This window comes from Canis lupus, chromosome 32 (assembly GCF_048164855.1).
Source record: "Canis lupus baileyi chromosome 32, mCanLup2.hap1, whole genome shotgun sequence".
In the NCBI taxonomy this organism is placed as follows: domain Eukaryota; kingdom Metazoa; phylum Chordata; class Mammalia; order Carnivora; family Canidae; genus Canis; species Canis lupus.
Genome location: NC_132869.1, coordinates 23,371,622 through 23,392,553, shown reverse-complemented (window position 1 = coordinate 23,392,553; position 20,932 = coordinate 23,371,622). Strand labels below are relative to the sequence as shown.

The following is a 20,932-nucleotide window of genomic DNA, read 5'->3' as shown; positions in this document are numbered from 1 at the left end:
TCAGCCTATTATTTTGAGATTCTGGGGCCTGGAGGAAGGTGAATGTAGCAACTCTAACATAAATCTCTATTAATCACAGTTCTTTCTCTATGGAGGCTGACTGAGACACCCAGACTTGGGTTCAGGTCTTGCTTCCTCCTGCTGTTTCATCAATCCCCATGCCAGGGCTGACTGGGCCTGCCAAACACTTTTCTGATAACACATGATGAGGCAAAAGTAGAAAATAATCAGATAAAAGAAACTGTGCATAGAAAGGAAACAGAATATCAAAAGATGATAAAGAGGGAAGGGATGTAGAAGATTCAAAAGCAGGGAAAGAAAGGAGCTAGGGTCCATGCTGTCCCCTAACAAATTACATTGTTAGAAACTGGACATTCATTGCATTGATTGAATTGAGTTTTCCCTTTAAATTATGTAGAAGGAATTTAGCAACTGATCCTGCAAGAATCATAAGGGGAGAAGGCATCCATGTCAGTATTTCTTCATTACTTTCTCCAGAAAGAAGTTCTATGATTTAGCTATTGAACTGTAACTAAATTATAATGTGAATTCCACACATTTCAAACTGACAATTTTATGCAAGGTAAAGAATCCATTCCTATTGGGTAACAAGATGCCCCACAACATTTTTGGTTAGTTGAGTGGCTTGGCACACACAGGTTCCTTTAATGAAGGTCAGATTTGTCTTATTGATATTCAGCTCAGCAACATATTACTCACATTAGAGTCTAACCATGGAATAGTAAGGAAACAGAAGTAGCATTAGGATAAATTTCTGAAAATATGGCATTTAAAATATAACTTTATCCTTACATGATTTGTGGTCTTTAAAATTCAGCAAAAGGAGGCAAAATCTCCCACAAGAAATTATGATATCTTCATGGCTCTTCAAACAGTAAGTGCACTTAAAGTCTGAATATAAAACATCACTAAAATTAAAAAGGGACTCTCCAACATGATCCCCAATTGCCAGTGCTCCCCTAATTCAGCAAAAGAATTCGAAAGGAGATTTATGCCCTTATACTGTGCAAAAACCACTGACACACCATAGGGAATGGAGCCTTATTTTAGACAAAATAAACTGATACTGCAGTGGAAGCACAGCTCATGAAAGTTCGTTTTGAAGTGTTGCACCTTCAACACCTATCCTAGTGTTTCCCGTTTGTAGGATACTAAATAGGTTTCGTTTTCAAAAGACTGAGGCTCTAAGAGCAAAAAAGACATTGTAGGAAGGGAAACGTATGAATGTCTCCTTGGAGTTAACAGCAAAGCAACATCCCATGTGAAGAAGTCAGGTATTAAAAAAAAAAAAAAATTTTGCAGCCTTGTAAATTTACAAATAAAAGGGATCTTTGCTTTGAAATCCGACCTGGCTTTACATACATCTCATACACTTACCACAGTAAGGAACACTGTAACTAAAATCTTTAACAGAAATATTTCTACATCCCTGCTGCCCTTGGGGTTGTTTTAGGGAAGGATGGGGGTGGGAGGGTGCCAGCCATGTGACGTTCCCTCTGGCACTGACTCCAGTCCCCAGGTCCCTGGATGCTCATGTTGGTTTGTGAAATACTGTGGCAAGAGCAGGAGGCAGGTGCACAGCTAATATTTCACTGTTTGCCTGATTCAAACAAGCAAATGAGAATAAATAAGAAGTGCAATGGTCTTTAGGTTTGGAGGAAACAGCCAGGTAAAGGATAAAATGCTTACTAACACAAACCTCATAAAAGAATCTTTCTCCTTCCTTCTTCTTCTCGGGGAATTGCAAGTCAAAGATGTTGGACAAAGACACAACACATTACAGACACAGCACGCAACACATTTTGACAGAGTTTCAGATGTGAATAATAAACCACTGATACCTCAAAAACTGCTAGTGCCACAAAGCACATTTCAGAACAAAAATGTTGATATCAACTTGACACTGTGTAATATGGTGAAAAAAAATCTGTAGTTTGTAGAACTTTATAGATCATTAGCATATATATATTTGTGTATATATGATGATACACACTACAAAAGGCTACTGACCATCTCCCTCCTCACATTCACACTTCTGATGCATTTACTATCAGTATTTTGTTGTGGTTAATGATCACCTTAGTTGTTAATGGTATTTTAGAATAATATCACTTTCTGTTCTTTAGTTAACCCATGTAAAAAACTTAATTATGACACTTTCCATAGCAAAAAGATATGCTGCTAATAATCTCTAAGTAGACATTTTGCAAATGCAGGCATAAAAATATACTCACCTCTTTTCCTCCCATGGATTCAAACATTTTTTCCAGTTGGACCCGCAATTGCTGAATATTGTTCATCAATATACAGGGCTTTAAATTAAGCAAACAACAACAAAAAAGGTGGTGTGAGAATCCTTCATACATTAAATTATTGAATGAGTATACCTTAAATGTGGTAAGTATACAACTATCACTGAAGTCCTATTATATTTGGCAAACAAAATAATTCTGTTATTTTCATTATACTTTCTAAGAGTTAAGAACGGAAGAGGGAAATATTACCACTTTGGGGAATGCAATTTAATAATAAACCCAGACAATAAATCATTGGGACTTACTACTAATATTTCTTTTATTCTTAACATTGAGCCAAATTCTGTTTTTAAAGATACACTTTAAGAAAAAGATAATGGTTTAACTTTTCCACTATTTCACCATTTAAAAAACCAAAACACCATCTGAATTTTAAAAATACTAAGGGGGTGGGGGATACCTGGGTGGCTCACTGGTTGAGCATCTGCCTTTGCCTCAGGTCATGATCTCAGGGTCCTGGCATTAAGTCCCTCATGGGGCTCCTTGCTCATTGGGGGAGTGTGCTTCTCCCTCTCCCTCTATCCCCACCCCTGCTTGTGCACACACACTTTTTCTTAAATAAATAAAGTCTTTTAAAAAATAAAAATAAAAATACAAGGCAGGGGGAAGACACCTTTAATGTATTCTCTTTGGCTATAGATAAAGTTTGCACACTGGTATTCAAGATGTTTAATTATCTGGCTCCAAACTAGTTTTCCCTTCCCATCTCTGTCTACTCTGTCTACTGCACTATAAGTAACTTTCCCCTTTAAGCAGCTTATTCTCTCCAAAACACCTGGGCTTTCTTGATGCTGACTTGGCTTGGCGTGTGGCCTCTTCACTTGAACCTCTTTGCCTATCTGAATCATATCCATCATTCCAGGTTTGAGCTTTCTCTTTCCTGGTCTATATTCTTCTGTACTCACTTGACATTTATTTAGCTTTACATTTATATTGCTTTTCACTATCTCACCCACTGACCTTAAATACACCATATGTGCTATGTCTTCTGCTTTGTCTTACTCCCAAGAGTACTGCACAGAGCCTTCCACAGAATACATGTTTAAAAATGTTTTTTGACTCAGTGTTTCCAAGGAGGCAGAAATAGAACAATAGCATAGAGATGGAAAGCTCTGTGACAGGACTAGATGTGGACTTAGAATAATAGTAATTTATAATTGGAAAATAGAATTGAGAATAGTTACAGAATAATATTTGTTGTATTCTGATTCCAAAAAGCCAGTTGATTTGGAGGAGGAAAATAGTGAAAGGAAAATGGATATATCTTCCAAGTTTCTGGGAGATGAGCCAATAATGAATTAGAGAGGCATAGAGAGGGTTTACAAGGCATCAGAGAGGTGTTAGCACTCATCAGTGGAAAGATTTTATTATTACTTTAACCACATTACTGACCTTTGAAAAACTTCCTACTTGATTCTTAAAGTGACCACATCCTAAGTTCGATTTATGAATACAATTTTAAACTTGGATTCCATTTCTTTGATTCTGGTCGCATAAATATTTTATTTCTCTAACACAGATACCTGAGATACATCTGCCATAGATATTGTTCAGGTAGCTGAACCCAATATTCCACTAATGACTGTGATCCCCAGCTGTGACTGAGAGCCCCTTGATCAGGGCTTATCCTTTCCAAGGTACATATGGTCAAGACTCTCTAGGCATTTAGCATCTTGACCCAAAGGCAACAAACTGAACCCTCACTAGGGGCTGGGTCATTGGGGTTTTTCTTCTTTCCTTCCTCCCTCCCTTCCTCCTCTTGCTTCCTTCCTTCCTATCTTGCTCCCTTTCTCTCACTTGGTTGCTCTTTCTTTTCTTTTCTTTTCTTTTCATTTTTCTTTTCTTTTTTCTTTTCTTTCTTCTTCTTCTTTTCTTTTTTCCATCAGAGATGGGGATGATTTAGCTTGAATTTGACAACTTACCAGAGAGAAAATGAAGGTCAAAGGAAGACCATGACTCTTAATGAGAGGCAGGAAGAGTCATGGGTAAAAGGTGGTATCACTCTGTAACCCTGGCTCTAAGTTAGCTAGGTAGACTCTTCTATTATTATTGGATATTAAGTTTATCTTTTTTGGCACATGTAACAGTACTATAGTACCAACTGTATAAACACCAACTTCCAAGCCCTTTTAATATGACTATTTCCAATGGAAAATAAGAACTAAGAAACAAAATGAACTATGAGCTCACTTGGCATGGATTGCTATGGACTCCAGGTAAGGCTACATATTTAAAAAAAAAAAAAAAGAGAGAGAGAGAGATTCAGTTATCCAGAGAGAGGTAAAAATAAACACAAGACTCTCTTCTTTCATTAAGTTTTCTCTGCCTTTGAAATGTTGAAATATCAATTTATCAAACTACTACTGAAGACTGAATTACATGAATCTACCTTAAACCTAATCTGGAAATGGCTTTTATTTTAAGCACTTCTATAGTCATTGAAAACAAAACAAATAGCACACACAGTAAAGAGAACATTAACTTAATTTAGAAGTATTTTTTTTAATGGTACTCACGTGGGAGGATTGTGAGAATTTTTTTTTAAGATTTTATTTACTTATTCATGAGAGACACAGAGAGAGAGAGAGAGAGAGAAGAGACACAGGCAGAGGGAGAAGCAGGCTCCATGCAGGGAGCCAATGTGGGACTCCATCCCGGGACTCCAGGATCACACCCTGGGCCGAATGCAGGCGCTAAACTGCTGAGCCACCCAGGGATCCCCTAGAAGTATCATTTGTTGATGAGTTTTGGTAGATAAAATAACCTATGTGGAAGTTGTCATCTTTTTATTTGTATATAATTTGGCTTTTTCCCTAAAAATATCATGATACATTTCATCTGATCTAAATCTGGAAAAAAGTTAGGAACTGAAACTATAATGAATATGAAAATTAGTTCTGTTGGGACTAGGGTTATTTCTCCATGACAAAGTCAGTTTCTGAGTTGAAAAATATTTTTTTAAGTATTCAAAATCAAGTAATTCTGATTTATATATGTTTCTTTGCTATATTTTGGAGTATGGGAAAAAGGGATTAAAAAACTTGTGATCCATTTTCTATGTGAAACATCACAGAAAATAATAATCATTCTTTCACAGATATTTTAACTGTCATCTGTAATTCTGACCCCTAGGAAAGCAAAGTTATGTTTATCTCTTACAGGATGTCTCTCTCTAAAGGTTTATAGATCAATTTGCATATGTAATAAGTATATTGGCCATAGATATACTGAGAAAAAAACTTTTAATGTTCTTGATACTGAAAGAAATCAATAGTAGTTAAATAAATGTACAAAACAATCTCTTCAGTTTATCTCAGCTAAAAGCATAAACTAAGCTGTTAATTGTTATTCTCTCATGGAAAAGCTGAAACAATGCTTGGCATTTGAGTGAGAGTCTACGACTCATTAAGATATTAAGAACTAGGAAAGAAAACTACTGAGGAGAAGTTCCTGAGCTGTAATATTTGCAAGGGTGTTTTCTTTCTTTATTTGGAAAAGTATAAAACACACAAACAAAATACAAAGAATAATATATTGTTTATTTATTAATTATGAGCATTGATTTACAATTTTTCTCCAATGTTTTAAAAATAAAATGTAGAATGTTAACTTATATTTTTAAAAACATTTTTAAAACATTTTTTAATGTTTTAAAAAATAAAAATAAACTGTAAAATGCTAATGTATAGTTAATGTAATGTATAACATATCAGTGAAAGTCTGCGGGGGTCTTTTTAAGGCTGATTTTCTTTTCTGAATGACAAGAATTATCCTTGGTAATTCATAGCTGCCTTTACAATTTTTTCACGTTGGCTATCCTAGTGTGGTCAGAATTTTTCCTGAAATTATCTGGTGCTGTTTTGATTTTCAACATAATACTTTGCAAATGTATTATAAATTTAATTGAAAATACATGCTTTCAGTAAATAAGTATTCTATCTTGCCTATTAGAGTATAATCAGCAGCAGTTAAAAATCACTGCTGAGATACCTGGGAGTTGTAATAAAATTTCTAGGCAGCATATTAATTGAAGGGAAAGAAGCATCTTCTGAGACCCTTGAGAACCATTAAGTCTGACTTATATTAATGAGCTGTTAGCAAGAGGTCAATGAGGTTTCAGTGAGAGTTCTCTTTTAGACTTGCCTGATCGTGGGAACTAATTTTTTAAGAGGAGAAAACTGATTATCCTCTTTAACAATCTAGTACTAATTTCTGTAATATATTTTTTCAGCGTTTTAAAAAAATTCCTTAATGTTACCAATGTATTTCTCCTAATAATACATTTGGTAAATAGGAAAGATCTCACCTTCCACCAGAGACTAAAACTAAAGTGATTTGGAGTATAATCAGTATATCTTATTTCTCTTTGTGCCTTAAGTTCCAATGCTGGCTTGAATTTTATAAAGATTTTCTTAATCATCCAAAAGGTAAAAGGCTAAGTTAATGAATTAAAGTTGAAACCAGCACTTTTTCTTGCATTAACTATTTTAATTTATTTGAAAACTGAAGGATAAATTGTGCTCACTTTGTACCAGTGTCCAAACTATGCTATTGGTGTTAACATAAACAAGCTTTAATTCCTAGATCTCAGCTTCAATGTCTTATGATTATGTGGGTTGTTAATTGTTTATGTGAGTCTTGTTTCTTATCATCATGGAAAACCACAAGTTGGCTGAAATGCTCTCAACCTTCCTCTGAATTCTATATTGTAACTAGGTCAGGATACCTAGAGAAGTATTCAAATAATTTCTTTAAATACCTATTCCCTATTTTCCTTGAAAACAGAAAGAAAAACAATTCTCTTACTTACTTATTCATTTAAAAAAGTGGATCTCAGCTGAAGAATACTTGAAAGCAGAGACAGTTTTACTTACCACATTTTCTTTATCACAATATGAACTGAAGTCACTCGATACAATCGCAGCATACTGAAGCAGTACTTTATTGATAGTCTAGAGGAAAAAATGTGAAATGTATCCAGTTAAATGTATCCAGTTTTACACACACTAGCCAGTTTAATGCTAATCCGGGAAAACTTTTCATGTTTTATTCAGCTAAAAGGGGGCCAGATGCAGTGATTAAATCTGTACCCTTGCCAAAAGAAGGATCTCAAACTATTATGTTTAGATGACAATTTGTAATATTTCTGAGTACATGTGAGATATTCCACATGAATTAATTCCCTTTGAACATATCTGCCCCATCATACAACTTTTTTTTATTTCAAACTTTACCAAACACTCAGAAGATATGTGATTTTGTGGCAACCTCCTCTATGCTTACATACTTACTACTTAATGATACTAATGCTCCCCCTGCCCCCCAGACAACTAATCTTATGCTTTGACTCCTATTTCACGGTTTCTAGTTCCTATTCTCCTCTCATCCTCACCACACATATATATGTGGTGGTAACTTTCTCAACTTTCTTTTTTTTTTTTTTAGATTTTATTTATTTATTCATGAGAGAAAGAGAGAGAGAGAGAGAGGGAGAGGCAGAGACACAGGCAGAGGGGGAAGCAGGCTCCATGCAGGGAGCCTGACACAGGACTCAATCCTGGGTTTCCAGGATCATGCCCTGGGCCAAAGGCAGGCGCTAAACCACTGAGCCACCCAGGGATCCCATTTCTCAACTATTTACAGTGTTTCTAAATACCTTGTAGAATTATAAGTAGTGTCAGAGCATTCCTGTATATATTCCTTAGTAAGAAATATTTTCAGTAATTTTCTATGATAAGGAACCTTATTAATATCAAAGACCATCCCTAAGACTTTTGTTGTATCATACTGTCTCAATACATTTACCTTTAATTTACTAAATTAGTTACTGGTGCATTATTATCTAAAAATATTTTTCCTAATTTTTGCCTTTGTTCTGCCCTCTTCATCCTAATTCTATATTTTTCCTTCTCCATTTACTATTTCTGAGCTAAAGGATGCCTTCTGCTTCCATTAATTATGTAAAATTAGGAAAAACAAATACATTTTATTAAATTTAATTTCAACTACTTAAAGATATGTTGATGAATTTTTATCCTACTACTTTTACTTACATAGCTTGAATTATCATAAGCCAAATGCAGATATGATTTTCTCAGAAGACAGAAAACAACAATAGCTGTAGATAAAGACTATCTCTTTTCACAGAAAAGCTAGGACAAAAAATTCGTATCCCTTTTTTGTATAACATATTCATCTGAATTTTCTTTGTGGCTCAGATCAACTGAGGAGACACTCTAAACATCTCTCCTTTAGCTTCTTAACCAACAAACCTGAATTCACCAAATCTAACTATGAACTTGTTTCAAAGACATTTAAGATCAAAGGGAAAACCTGAAAGTAGGGATAAAATGCAGAAAGAAAACTGATATTTTGTGGAAGTACAAAGTATGGTGGTAATATGCATCGGTTTAAATAGAAAGTTGGCCTTGGAAAATCCAAATCTTATCAAGCAGAAGACCAGTAAATCTAGAAAACAGATGGCTGATCAGACTGAAATATCTTCCAAATGCAGCTGTTCAAATTTGGCTTCAGATATAATGCTGGAAATTACTTAGGGACTTACCTAAAAAGTACCAATTCACTTGTACATATGAGCACGACTTTCAGTTTACAGTGTAAACTCAAAGAATCATTTCACTTTGTTATAAAAACAAAAACAAAGCAAAGTCTGATTTAGGAGCTTGTTATAACTAAGAGATTATAACTTGCCTCAGATAAAGTCTGGGGAGGGGAATCCAGACATTCACTTCTGATTATTCTCAAGGTATGCCCCAAGGCCCAAGAGTTGATTGTATTTCACAGGAAAACCCTAGTCTGTTGAATTTCTGCTGGAGAACAATTAACACATTTTAGGATCTCACATCCACTAACCTACAAATGCCAATGGTTAGGAAGTGGTTATGAGTTGTGGGTAAGGTTAAGAGCTCAGTCATGTAGGATATGGTTTAAGGCCTTGTGCTCGTAAGTTTTGTGGATACAATGGCTCTAAGACCACCCATGTCTCTACTAATGTACAAAGTATACCTGAATGAAAGTGTGCACTTACACTTTAAGGGCAACTCAATTTCACTTTAATTTATTCAACAAAGTCAAACCCTATTGGACATTAGTTCTTTAATACTAGCAAGCAGTTACTTGAGACATACCTGCCTAAGACACATCTCCAACTGCATCATAAGCATTACCTAGTACACATGATAGCCCCTAGTACATCACCTAGGAACTTCTTGGAAGTTCAAATTCTCTGGTCCTAACCCAGGTCTGCTGACAGCAATTTTGGTGAAAGCTTCAAGATGATTCTGATGCAAGCTAAAGTTTGAAAACCACAGTCCTAACTAATACACAGCAGGGGGGAGGTTAACTCTTCAGAGAGAACTTGTTGATGGAAGAATTAGCTAGCAAAGCCTGGAAGATAGAATTTCCTGAGTGTGTGGACCTAGCTAACGTATGTCTGTGGGACTCTTGGGCTTAAGAAGTGGGGACAGCACACAGAGAGAGGCCAGAGCCTGACAGAAGCTGTTTGCATCATGTTCTATAACAAAGTAGAGTTTTATGAAGAGAGAGTCATGAGGTACTGATGATTCATTTATGGATGCAGCAAAGGAACTACCATTCAAAGAGCTCCATTTTAAATAAAATTCAAACAGGATTATGGCCTTGAAACCAAGGATTCTCTGCATTTAAAAGATCAAGCAGGATGACCAAAATATCTCCCATCCTCAGTCTACTCTCATGAGGTGTGTGGCTACTCTTGTTACTGAGTGCGATAGCTATCAATCAGTCAGTATGATCTCCTGAGCTAATGCCACGCTATTGGATGTGGATTAAATATCCTGTCAATACTAGGTCCCTCTAGGGTATGACTCTTGCAATCAGTAAGATAAGAACCCCAGTTCAAAAATCCATCTTTTCAGCCCCATGCTATTCATTGAAATATTTAGTATTAGTGAATACATGGAGGATAAGAAATGTAGTATCTGTTAAGTGACATTAGAAATGTCACTTAGGAGCTTTCTAGCACTGTATTTTAACCCACGCAGAAGATAGAATCCCCCTCAGTTGCCTAGGCTTGGCTCAAAGAGTAAAAATAAATGTTGAGATTCTGCTCTTCGACTTACTAAGTGATTTGTGAGGACACCAGACTGGGAAGGGAGTATAACTTAGTGATTAAAAGCATTTCATTTGAGTTATTTGAGTGCTTTCTTTGAGTTATTGAAACTTTCTAAGATTGTTTCATCATTTGAATAATTAGGAAAAATAACAGTATTTATGTTATGGGATTGTAGTGAAGAATAAGGAAGACAATATATGTAAAGTGATTAGCACATAGCAATGTTCAATTAAGCATCTATGCTTTTGCAAATTAGGATTATGTTCTCAAAGAACAAGAAATATGTGTATCTCATTCACCATAGTATCTCCAGTCCCTGGACACTTAATAAACAAAACAAAACAAAACAAAACAAAAAAAAACAGATTCATAGCCAGGACTCCATTAATATTGTTGGTTTGTTTTTAATAATTAATGAAGGTATCACTACTTTATATCACTTTTTTATTTAAACTACTCATACTTAACAAAAGCAGCAGTATAGCCATAGAAATATTCACTACCCATGTGCACTCCTCACCTCTCACAGCTATGAAATGTGAAGATTTGTTTGATATATTCAGCCTTATATACGCTTTAGTAAAAACAAATCATCCCTTTAAGTCCCACTTTAGAATGCTAACTCTTCCCAAATGTTTGCAGATATCATTAATTATGTCTTTTCTCTGAGAGACAAATCAATATAAATCAATATAAGTCCCAGGAAAAGAATATGATTTCAATACTCTGTTATAAGGATCCCAATCCCAAGAAGGATAGGGTTTTTAAGACTAATGGTCACATCTGATGAAACAAAACAAATTCTAATAGTCTGAAGTTACTGTGAAATGGCTAATGATATTAACCACAAAGTCCTATATTTATTTTTATGATTTTTAAAAACCATCCTGACAAAATAGAATTTGTCTTTCATTGTAAATTGCCAGTTTCTGCTTCCCCAGAAAACACGTTTTTTCCTTACATTATTTCCTTGTGATAATAATTGGGTAGTATTGAATTTACATGGATTAAAAATATTTTAGGTATTTAACATTTTTGTGTGTGTGTGCCAATAAAAGCTTACATTCCCTTAATGACATGTGGAGCCTAGTTCTTTTCTCCACACTTCAAGGAATGTGCTTTCCTGAGTGTGATTCTGACATAAGCCTTATTGCATCCTCCCACCTGTTTATAATTTCCTCCAGCCCACTTGCTTACACTTCCGGCAGTCTAAACATGGCAGGGTCCAGCTTCACAGCTACAGCAAGGTCCATACTGCCAAGGAGGGGAGGGTGACCTGGAGCCCAGCACCTCCAGCCCAGGGCAGCTTTCCTGCTTTCTCGGTGCTTCCCTGCCTCCACCTTACATAACCTGCTACCTGACTACCCTGAGGGTGAATTCTAGTTACCTTTCTAATATCGTTCACAATTAAAATAGTATGTTACTAAATATATTAACTCTGAGATTACTGATTTCTCCTATGACCCTGCTTCCATGAGTTCCACAGAGTTCCAAGAATAGCATGTGACACACTTTCTTCAACAGTATCCCTAATGACCCCATTTCATTGTTCTCTTGGCCGTCACCCAAAACACAGCTGCTTGTCAAGAAAAGAGAATTTTTTAGAATAATTCTCCTGCAGAGCTTACTTGCAGGATTCACCACATTGGGAAGTTGAAATCAGCTGCTACCAAGAAAGTTCCCTCTGGAGATTATCAAAATCAATGATTTTTAGCTATTAACTTTAAAAGTGGGAGGTTACTTTTGTTTTCCTAATTAACATGTAAAGACTAGAGTTCAAAAAATTTGATAGTAAACTAAGAATATGGTTTAGGCCGACACTTTATGTACCTTAAAGCTTCATTGGCTCCTCATTTTTTTTCAGCCTTTTTATTGTTTTTTTTTAAATTATGGCTCCTAATTTTCTGTTAAAGATGTCTGGCCACTTTGCCTGTTCTTCATAGAGGACCTAACTTTCCAACTGTAGTTCCATCAGCTCTCTACTAATCCTATGCTCTCTCTTCTTTAGGATCTCTCAGTCTAGAATTCAAGTCACAGAATGATAGAGGGTGACAAAGACTCTCTCCTTGACTAAACTCCAGCCAGGCACCTCCCAGCCCTATTCGCAACCTTGGTATATCAAGACTTGAACAAAACAGTAACAGCTTGTAACAGCTCAGGGCTTCCTCCCTGGAATGATCCCAGATCCCCTTGAAGTGCCTCCCTGAGTAAACTGACTTTATAAGAAAAGCCAATTTGGGCATGCACAGAAACACCAGGGGAGCATATACACAGAGGAAGAACCGTGTAAAAACCCAGTTCGAAGGCTGCCATCCTTAAGCCAAGGGGAGAAGCCTCAGGAGAAATTAAATCTGCCAATATCTTGATCTCAGACATCTAGCCTCCAGAACTGTGAAAAAATATATTTCTACTTTTTAAGCCACCATTTTCTGGTAATCTTTAATTATGGCAGCCCTAGAAAATTAATATACAACTTAACTGAGTTTTGGCATTTCCTTATTTTTTAACATGTTAAAGGTTATATGTATTGTGTATCTTTTCACTTCTGAGATGACATTTATAGCATTGGACTTTGTCATAGATTTGGCACTCCCATTATAAGCTTTTATGAGGTCAGAGAAAATGCCTATTCATGGCTACATCTCTCAAAGTGGCTAGTAAAGTGTGTGAGTGAGGTAATGAGTAAGTATCTGTTGGATGAACAGTGGAGACCTCCACCATCATCCAAACCATCGAGCCATACTCAATCATAGGGCAGTCAGACAGAGGACCATGCCAGTCACTTCCCCTACATTACTGCGTTTGTCATGCCACTACCCTGTTTAAATGGATTGTTTAAACAATCCATTTCAGTGTTACTTAGGTTGTTCAGAAGATGTCCAGTGTTACTTAGGTTGTTCAGAAGATTAAGTCTAAACTTCATACTCCAGACAGCAGGGCTCTGCAAGATCTAGACCTATCTTTACTTTCCCACTGCACATTTTTGTTTTTGGTTGGGTTTTGTTTTATTTTTCTCCAAAATATTGCTTCTCCTTACTCTTCACATGTCAAGCTCTGTTTTACCTCTCCTTTTATTCCTGCTACCCCCAAGGCTTAGGATACTTTTTAAACTACGGCTTTTTAGGCTGACTGAGGTCTGCTTTTCTTGTGAAATCTTTGTCTATTTCAGCCCTCATTGGTTTTCCTTGTGCCCAACTTAACTGTAGATCCCACTATGCTTGAGTCCAAATTGTATCCTTCATGCTCTTTTCTAACTAGTTCATGTGCTGCGGCCTTGATTATTATAGGAGGTTTTTTATTTTAAGATTTGAAGGGCAGGGACTACGTCTTTTAATTCTTGTATTTCCCTTGAAACTTTTGGCAAAGCAGTAAGTACTTTGAAAGCCTTTTTAGACTTTTAGAGGGGGAAGAGATCTTAAGAATGTAATCTGGTTGATCAAAATCAATCTGTCAACTAAGAAAACTACATTTCATAAAAATGAAATGAACTGCTCAGACTCATACTATCGTTATTGGCTGATTTGAAATCAGAACTCTGTTTTCATTACTCCAATTCTAATATACTTTTCATTGTAGTATACTGTGTGTTAAGAATACCTGCAATTTAAATAGGAAATGCCAAGGCTTATTTTCATCTGAAATAAATAATTTTGCCACCCGTAGTAGTTAGTCTCTTCAGTTACAAACGACTGAGTCACCAATGTGAATAACAGATAGGTTTTTAAAGAATGATAAATCCATTTTAAGAAACAAGAAGGGCAGAAAGAAAGATGACAAACCTGGAAACCAAACCTATTGGTACAAGAATTTGAAATGAAATTGGGGTACTGGTGTCAGAGAAAACTACAAACAACATTAGTTAGGCTCTGTGAAAGAAAATAACAACATGCCACAATCCCAGACAAGAAAGGATTTGTTTCCTTTAACTTACCTTTGCAAATCTTCTCATTAAGTGAGATAATGCTTCAGGATTAGGGCATTCTAGTTTCTTAATAATCTCAAAGCTCTGGTTAAGCTGAGCAAAGACATCAACCACAGAACAAGAGAAGAGGGCATGATCAGATGTCTGCTGGAACTGAGGGGAGAGAAGGCAAAACCATCCAAAAGCACATTAGAGGGAGTGTGGAGAAAGAGTCATTTCACATAAATCACTCGATCTCTAACATGTACCCTTATTTCATGTGTGCCTTCTCATTTAATAAAATGCTTACCCATCTCAAAATCATTCATATCCTTTTCTGGAAAATGTATTAGAACTAATATCATGGGGCAGGCTGCTATTAATTGGTTTCTCCATTGCTACCTTCAGGGTCTGGTTCTTTTTATTTCCCATTTCCCACAGATATGAGGATGGTTTAGAAAGATATTGTGGCTCAACATGTTTAAGTTGTTCTAGAGGGATCTGGATGGGGTCTGCTCCCAATCTCGAAATCCTGGAAAGATTTCAGGACAAGGGAGTTTTGCAGAAGTCTACCGAACTTTTAGACTCTGATCAGTTCAAGAGGTGAAGGAATCTTAGAGCAAGAAGGTGATTGATTTTTTTGTTGCTAATTTAAACAATTCCCTTGAGTTCCTATCAGTCCTGTAAAGTTGTGTTTTACATTTATTTTGGTCATTAGAGGATTAAAATAAACCTTAATTAATAATAATGAGCCTAACAATTCCCATTATCTTAAAAGTGAGTAGCATGACTGAATCTTGACAATAAGCAGTCTTAAAGTAATTTAAACTCACTCCATCTTTTTTGTCTCTTCCCAGTGCTCCATGAAGGAACTCCATTGATACATCTTCATTTTCATCCAGCCACTGCATGACAAAAGGCTCAAACCACCTAAAAAATTAATAATGTTACATACTATAAAGGATATAATTTGCATATAATTAGCAGTGAATGTTGCTCTTTTCTTATATGAGAGAATTCAGGACCAGAAATCTCTTTTCATTCCCTTTTGGGCAGTTCTGCTTCCTCAGAGACCTTTAGCTTTACTTCATCAAATACATCCCTGATTATTTACTTTCAGTGTCCATCTCTTTTTTGGCTCCTCCCATGCTATTTTAAATATGCTTAGTACCCAATCCCCACAGCAATTCAAAATCCTATAAAATATAGATCTTGTGTGCTGCTCCCTATCATGCCATTCTCTCACTTTTTAGTACTTTATTGCTGGGCTTCCATCCATACTGATCATCTCCTGTAAATGATCCTGGGTGCTTACCTCTGGCTTGTTACGATCTACAATCCATCTGCAATTGGGTTTTGAGAATGGTCTAAGTTTCAAAGTTCTTTTTTCCATGTGGAGGTACAACTGTATAGCACCATTTATTCAGAAGAGCATCCTTTCCCCCACAGCCTCCAATTGGCATCTTTGGTACAAATCAAGCAATGGTATATATGGATTTGTCTCCAGACTACTTTGTCCTATTGGTCTGTCATGCACTAACAACACATTCTTTTAATAGCTGTATCTTTTAAACGAGTCCTGATAACTAATAATGCAGCTCTCCAGGGTTTTTTTTTTTTTTTCTCCATTTCAAGATTCAAGATTACCTTTGCTATTCTTAGCCCTTTGCATTTCTATTTAAATTTTTTTGAGTAAATTTGTCAATTTGAACAAAAATATCTGCTGGAATTTTTGAGATTGCATTAAATCTATAGGTCAACGGGAGGAGAATTACTATCTTTTCAATAATGCATCTTTTTAGGAACACTGTCTATTTTATTTTAATTCATCGTAAATTTCTCTTAGTAACATTTTATAGTTGCCTGAGTAGAGGGCTTGCACATCTTTCATCACCATTTGTTTCTCATAGTTTAATTCTATTTAAATGCTAAGGTTTCTGTATAATTTTGTAATTGGTTGTGGCTACTACATAGACATTTAATTTTTTTTTTTTTTTTTAATTTATGATAGTCACAGAGAGAGAGAGAGGCGAGCAGAGACAAAGGCAGAGGGAGAAGCAGGCTCCATGCACCGGGAGCCCGACGTGGGATTCGATCCCGGGTCTCCAGGATCGCGCCCTGGGCCAAAGGCAGGCGCCAAACCGCTGCGCCACCCAGGGATCCCTAGACATTTAATTTTTATACAGACTTATCATATTCATTTTTTTGTGAGAAAGAGAGAGAGAAAGCATGTGAGAAAGGGAGGGGCAAAGAGAGAATATTAAGCAGGCTCCACCCCTAGCTTGGAGCCCAACCCAGGGCTCCATCTCATGACCCTGAGATCATGTCCTGAGACAAAATCAAAAGTCAGGCACCTAACCAACTGAGCCACCCAGGAGCCCCTATATTTACTTTTTAAATTCTATTAGTTGTCCTATAGCTTCTTTTTTCCCCCAAAGATTGTATTTATTTATTTGACAGAAAGAGAGAGCATAAGCAGGGGGAGAAGCAAGCAGAGGGAGAGCAGGAGCTTCTTGATGCAGGGCTTGATCCCAGGACCATGGGCTCATGACCTGAGCTGAAGGCAGACACTTAACCTACTGAATCACTCTATAAACATAATGTTTAGAGAGGAGACCAAGATGGCAGAGTAGGAAGATCTTGAGCTTTTGTCCTCTCATAGACATACCAAAATATACAATTATATACAGAATTATCTCAGAGAATGAAGTGAAGACTAACAGAACAGATCTTATACAACTAAAGATATAAAGATAAAGCCACATGCAGACAGTTAAGATAGGTGGAGAGGTGGTCTCGTCAGGACCAGTACCCTCCACTGCAATGACCCACCAGCGTAGAGGCCTTTCCTGGGTAATAAGGGGTCTGAGACCCACATTGGGCTCCATAGCTCAGAGAACCTGCACCAGGAAGATGATTGCCCACAGCATCTGTCTTTGGAAACCGACAGGGCTTATAACCAGGAGAGCCAGAGTGCAACAGAAAATGGAAACTCCACTCTTAAAGGACATGCACTCAATCTCACTCATTTTGCATCCCAGCATGGAGGCAGCAGTTTGAAATGCATCTGAGTTACCTGTGAAGGAGATCCATTGACTAATTTTACAGCATGTGATACAAGGGCAGGGATCTGTTGGAACATTCTCTGGGAAAAGAAGCCTGGTAGAAACCATGTTCTTTTTACTTCCCTTTTATTTAGTTGGGCACCCTTTCTGACTCTCTCCATTTACTATACTAGCACCAATTGCCCCACTCTGGCATTTCCCTGCAGACTCTCCCAACCAATCCCCTGCCCTGGCCCTCCTCTCAAGTAGCTTCCCACACTGCCACGCAAGGCTGGAGATCTCAGCCAGTAGTGGGGCCCCTTCCGATCGATCTCCTGCTCCACCATACATGGTGACCAGCAGTGGGGCTCCTGCAAGCAATGCTGCTGAGGACTGGGGATATGCCTGTCCAATAGAGTCCCTGTGACAGTTGCAGCCAGAACTCACAGACAAACAGGCCTTACAGTTATCCAACCAGAGACCTGACCTCCCTTGGGCCTTGTAACCATGCAAGGGCCAACTCTGCACACCAGCACCCCTGAAGCAGTCAAATCCAGGTCCCTTGGCCACACAGGGCAGAGTCAACCCCACTCACCAGCATGCCCATAGCAGTTGTAGTGGGGCCTAGCAGACAGCTTGCCAAGGGACAGCCCCCTACACAAGCAATTGTGTACCAAAAACACAATAAAAACTACAACAACAACCTCTAGCCACAACAGGAGGGTGCATACAGCCCACGCAGAGGAAACCCTTGGGGCACCTGGCAGATGACCAGGCCCCACAGCATACTTTCTGCATAAAACTCCTTCAAGACCAGGAGAATTAGCTGATCTATTTAATACATAAAACCAAACACAAAGAGACAAAAGGAGGAGACAAGAATATGTCAAAAAATATCACATAAATACAGAAGACAAAACCCCCCAAAAAGAACTAGATGAAATGAAAATAAGTGACTTACCAGATAAACAGTTCAAAGAAATGGGCATAAAGGTGCCTACTGAACTCAGGTGAAGAATGGATGAATACTTTGAGAACTTCAACAATGAAAGAAAATATTCCAAAGAATCAATCAGAACTGAAGACTACAATAACTAAAATGAAAACTGTGGGGTCCCTGGGTGACTAATCAGCTAAGCATCTGCTTTGGGCTCAAGTCATGATCTCAGAGTACTGGGATCATATCCTGTGTTGGGCTCCCTGCTCAATGGGGAGCCTGCTTCTCTTTGCCTCTGCCTCTGCCATTCTCTCTCTCTGTCACTGTCTCTCATGAATAAATAAATAAAATCTTAAAAAAAAAAAACTGGACTACAGAAAATCAACAGAACATTAGATGATATAGAAGAATGGATCAGTGATCAGGAAGAAATGGTAGTGGAAATCATCCAAACCAAACATCAAAAAGAGAAAGAAATTAAAAAATGAGGACAGTGGGGGTGCCAGGGTTTGCTTAGTCAGTTGAGTGTCTGACTATTGGTTTTGGCTCAGTTCATGATCTCAGGATTGTGAGATCAAGTCTTGCATCACATTCTGTGCTCAGTCAGCACAGAGTCTGCTTGAGGTTCTATCTATCCCTCTACCCTCCCCTTGCATGTGCTCTCTCTTTCTAAAATCAATCAATCAATCTCCAATAAATAAATAAATAAATAAATAAATAAATAAATAAATAAGGATAGTTTAAGGGACCCCCTAGGACCTCAAGCATACTAACATCCACATTATAATGGTCACAGAAGGAGAAAAGATAGAAGGGTCAGAAAACCTATTTGAAAAAATAATGGCTAAAAATATCCCTAACCTGGTAAAGGAAACAGACCTCCAAGTCCAGGAATCACACAGAATCTCCAAAAAGATGAGTACAGGAAATCCCTGGGTGGTTCAGCAGTTTAGTGCCTGCCTTCGGCCCAGGGTATGATCCTGGAGTCCCAGGATTAAGTCCTGCATTGGGATCCCTGCATGGAGCCTGTTTCTCCCTCTGCCTGTGTCTCTCATGAATAAATAAATAAAATATTTTTTTAAAAAGGTGAATCCAAAGAGAGCCACACCAACAAACATTATATTTCAAGTGTCCAGAGTTAAAGATAGCAATTCTTAAAGCAGAAAGAAAAAACAACTACTTAAGTACAAGTAAAACCCAACAAGACTATCAGCTGATTTTTCAGCAGAAAACCCACATGCCAGAAATAGTGGCACAATATATTCTAGTGCTGAAGGGAAAAACAATTACAACCAAGAATACTATACATGGCAAGATTATCACTCAGAACTGAATGAAGCATAAGGATTTCCCAAACAAGCAAAAGTGAAAGGAGTTCACTGACAACAAACTGGCTTTACAAGAAATGTTAAAGGAACTTCTTTAAACATAAAAAAGCTATAAGTAACAAACAAGAAAATAATAAAAGAAAAAAGATCTCACTGGTAGTGGTAAAAGGTGTGGCTTCAATCGTCTACATAGGTAGAATGAAGGTTAAAAGACAATAGTGAAATCATTTAGACCTACAATAATTAGTCAAAGGTTACACAAAACAATGACATGTAAAGTATGATGTCAAAAACAAAAAATTAAGGGAAGAGTAAAAATATAGTTCTTTTAGAACATGCTTGAACCTAAGCAACTATCAACTTAAAATAGATTGCTATAAAAAAATAGATTGCTATATACATAGGATATTGTATATGAACTTTGTGGTAACCACAGACCAAATATCTAAATTAAAGAGAAAGAAATACAAACATAACTCTAAGGAATGTCACCAAATCACCCGAGAATTGTGTAAGAAACAGAGAAAAACTACAAAAACAAAAATAAAATGGTTGAAAAGAAAACAACCATAAAATGGCAAGAAGTACATATCTATCAATGGTTACCTTAAATGTAAATGGACTTAATGCTCCAGTCAAAAGGCAAGAGGGTGGTTAAATGGATAAAAAAACAAAATCAAGAACAAGTCGTGTGTGTGTGTGTATATATATATATATACACACACACACACACACACATGCTGCCTATGATAGATACACTTCAGATCTAGAGATACAAATAAACTGAAACTGAAGAAAAATCTATTCCTTGCAAAGAGAAACAAAAATAAAGTTGTAGTAGCAATACTTAGACAAAATCAGCTTTAAAAGAAAGGCTGTAACAAGATAGAAAGGGCATTACATTATGATAAAGGATTCAATCCAACAAGGGGATATAATACTTGTAAATAGCTATGTACCCAACACAGAAGCACCGAAATACATAAAGCAAATTTTAATAGACAAAGGAGAAATTCATGGTAATACAATAATAGTAGGGACCTTTAACACTTCACTTACATCAATGGAATGATCATCTAGAGAGAAAATCAGTAAACACAGGCCTTGAACAGCATCATAGAACAAAGGAATTAATATACACAACACTCCATCCAAAAGCAGAAGAATACACATTCTTTTAAAGCACATATAAATATTTTTCAGGGTAGAGCACATGTTAGGCCACAGAACAAGTCTTAGTAAATTGAAGAAGACTAAAACCATATCAAGTATC

The 20,932-nt window shown here is 36.9% G+C and overlaps 1 protein-coding gene across 1 annotated transcript in view; it reads right to left on the bottom strand.

Annotated features, from left to right (window-relative positions):
- Window positions 1-20,932, bottom strand: part of UNC13C (unc-13 homolog C) — a 548,174-nt gene that overhangs the window by 106,143 nt on the left and 421,099 nt on the right. The window contains exons 20-23 of the mRNA XM_072808724.1: window positions 15,184-15,280; window positions 14,381-14,524; window positions 7,211-7,288; window positions 2,256-2,333 (exon numbers count right to left, since the gene is read on the bottom strand). Of these exons, the coding sequence (XP_072664825.1) occupies window positions 2,256-2,333; window positions 7,211-7,288; window positions 14,381-14,524; window positions 15,184-15,280 (397 nt within the window). The remainder of the gene's footprint in view (window positions 1-2,255; window positions 2,334-7,210; window positions 7,289-14,380; window positions 14,525-15,183; window positions 15,281-20,932) is intronic.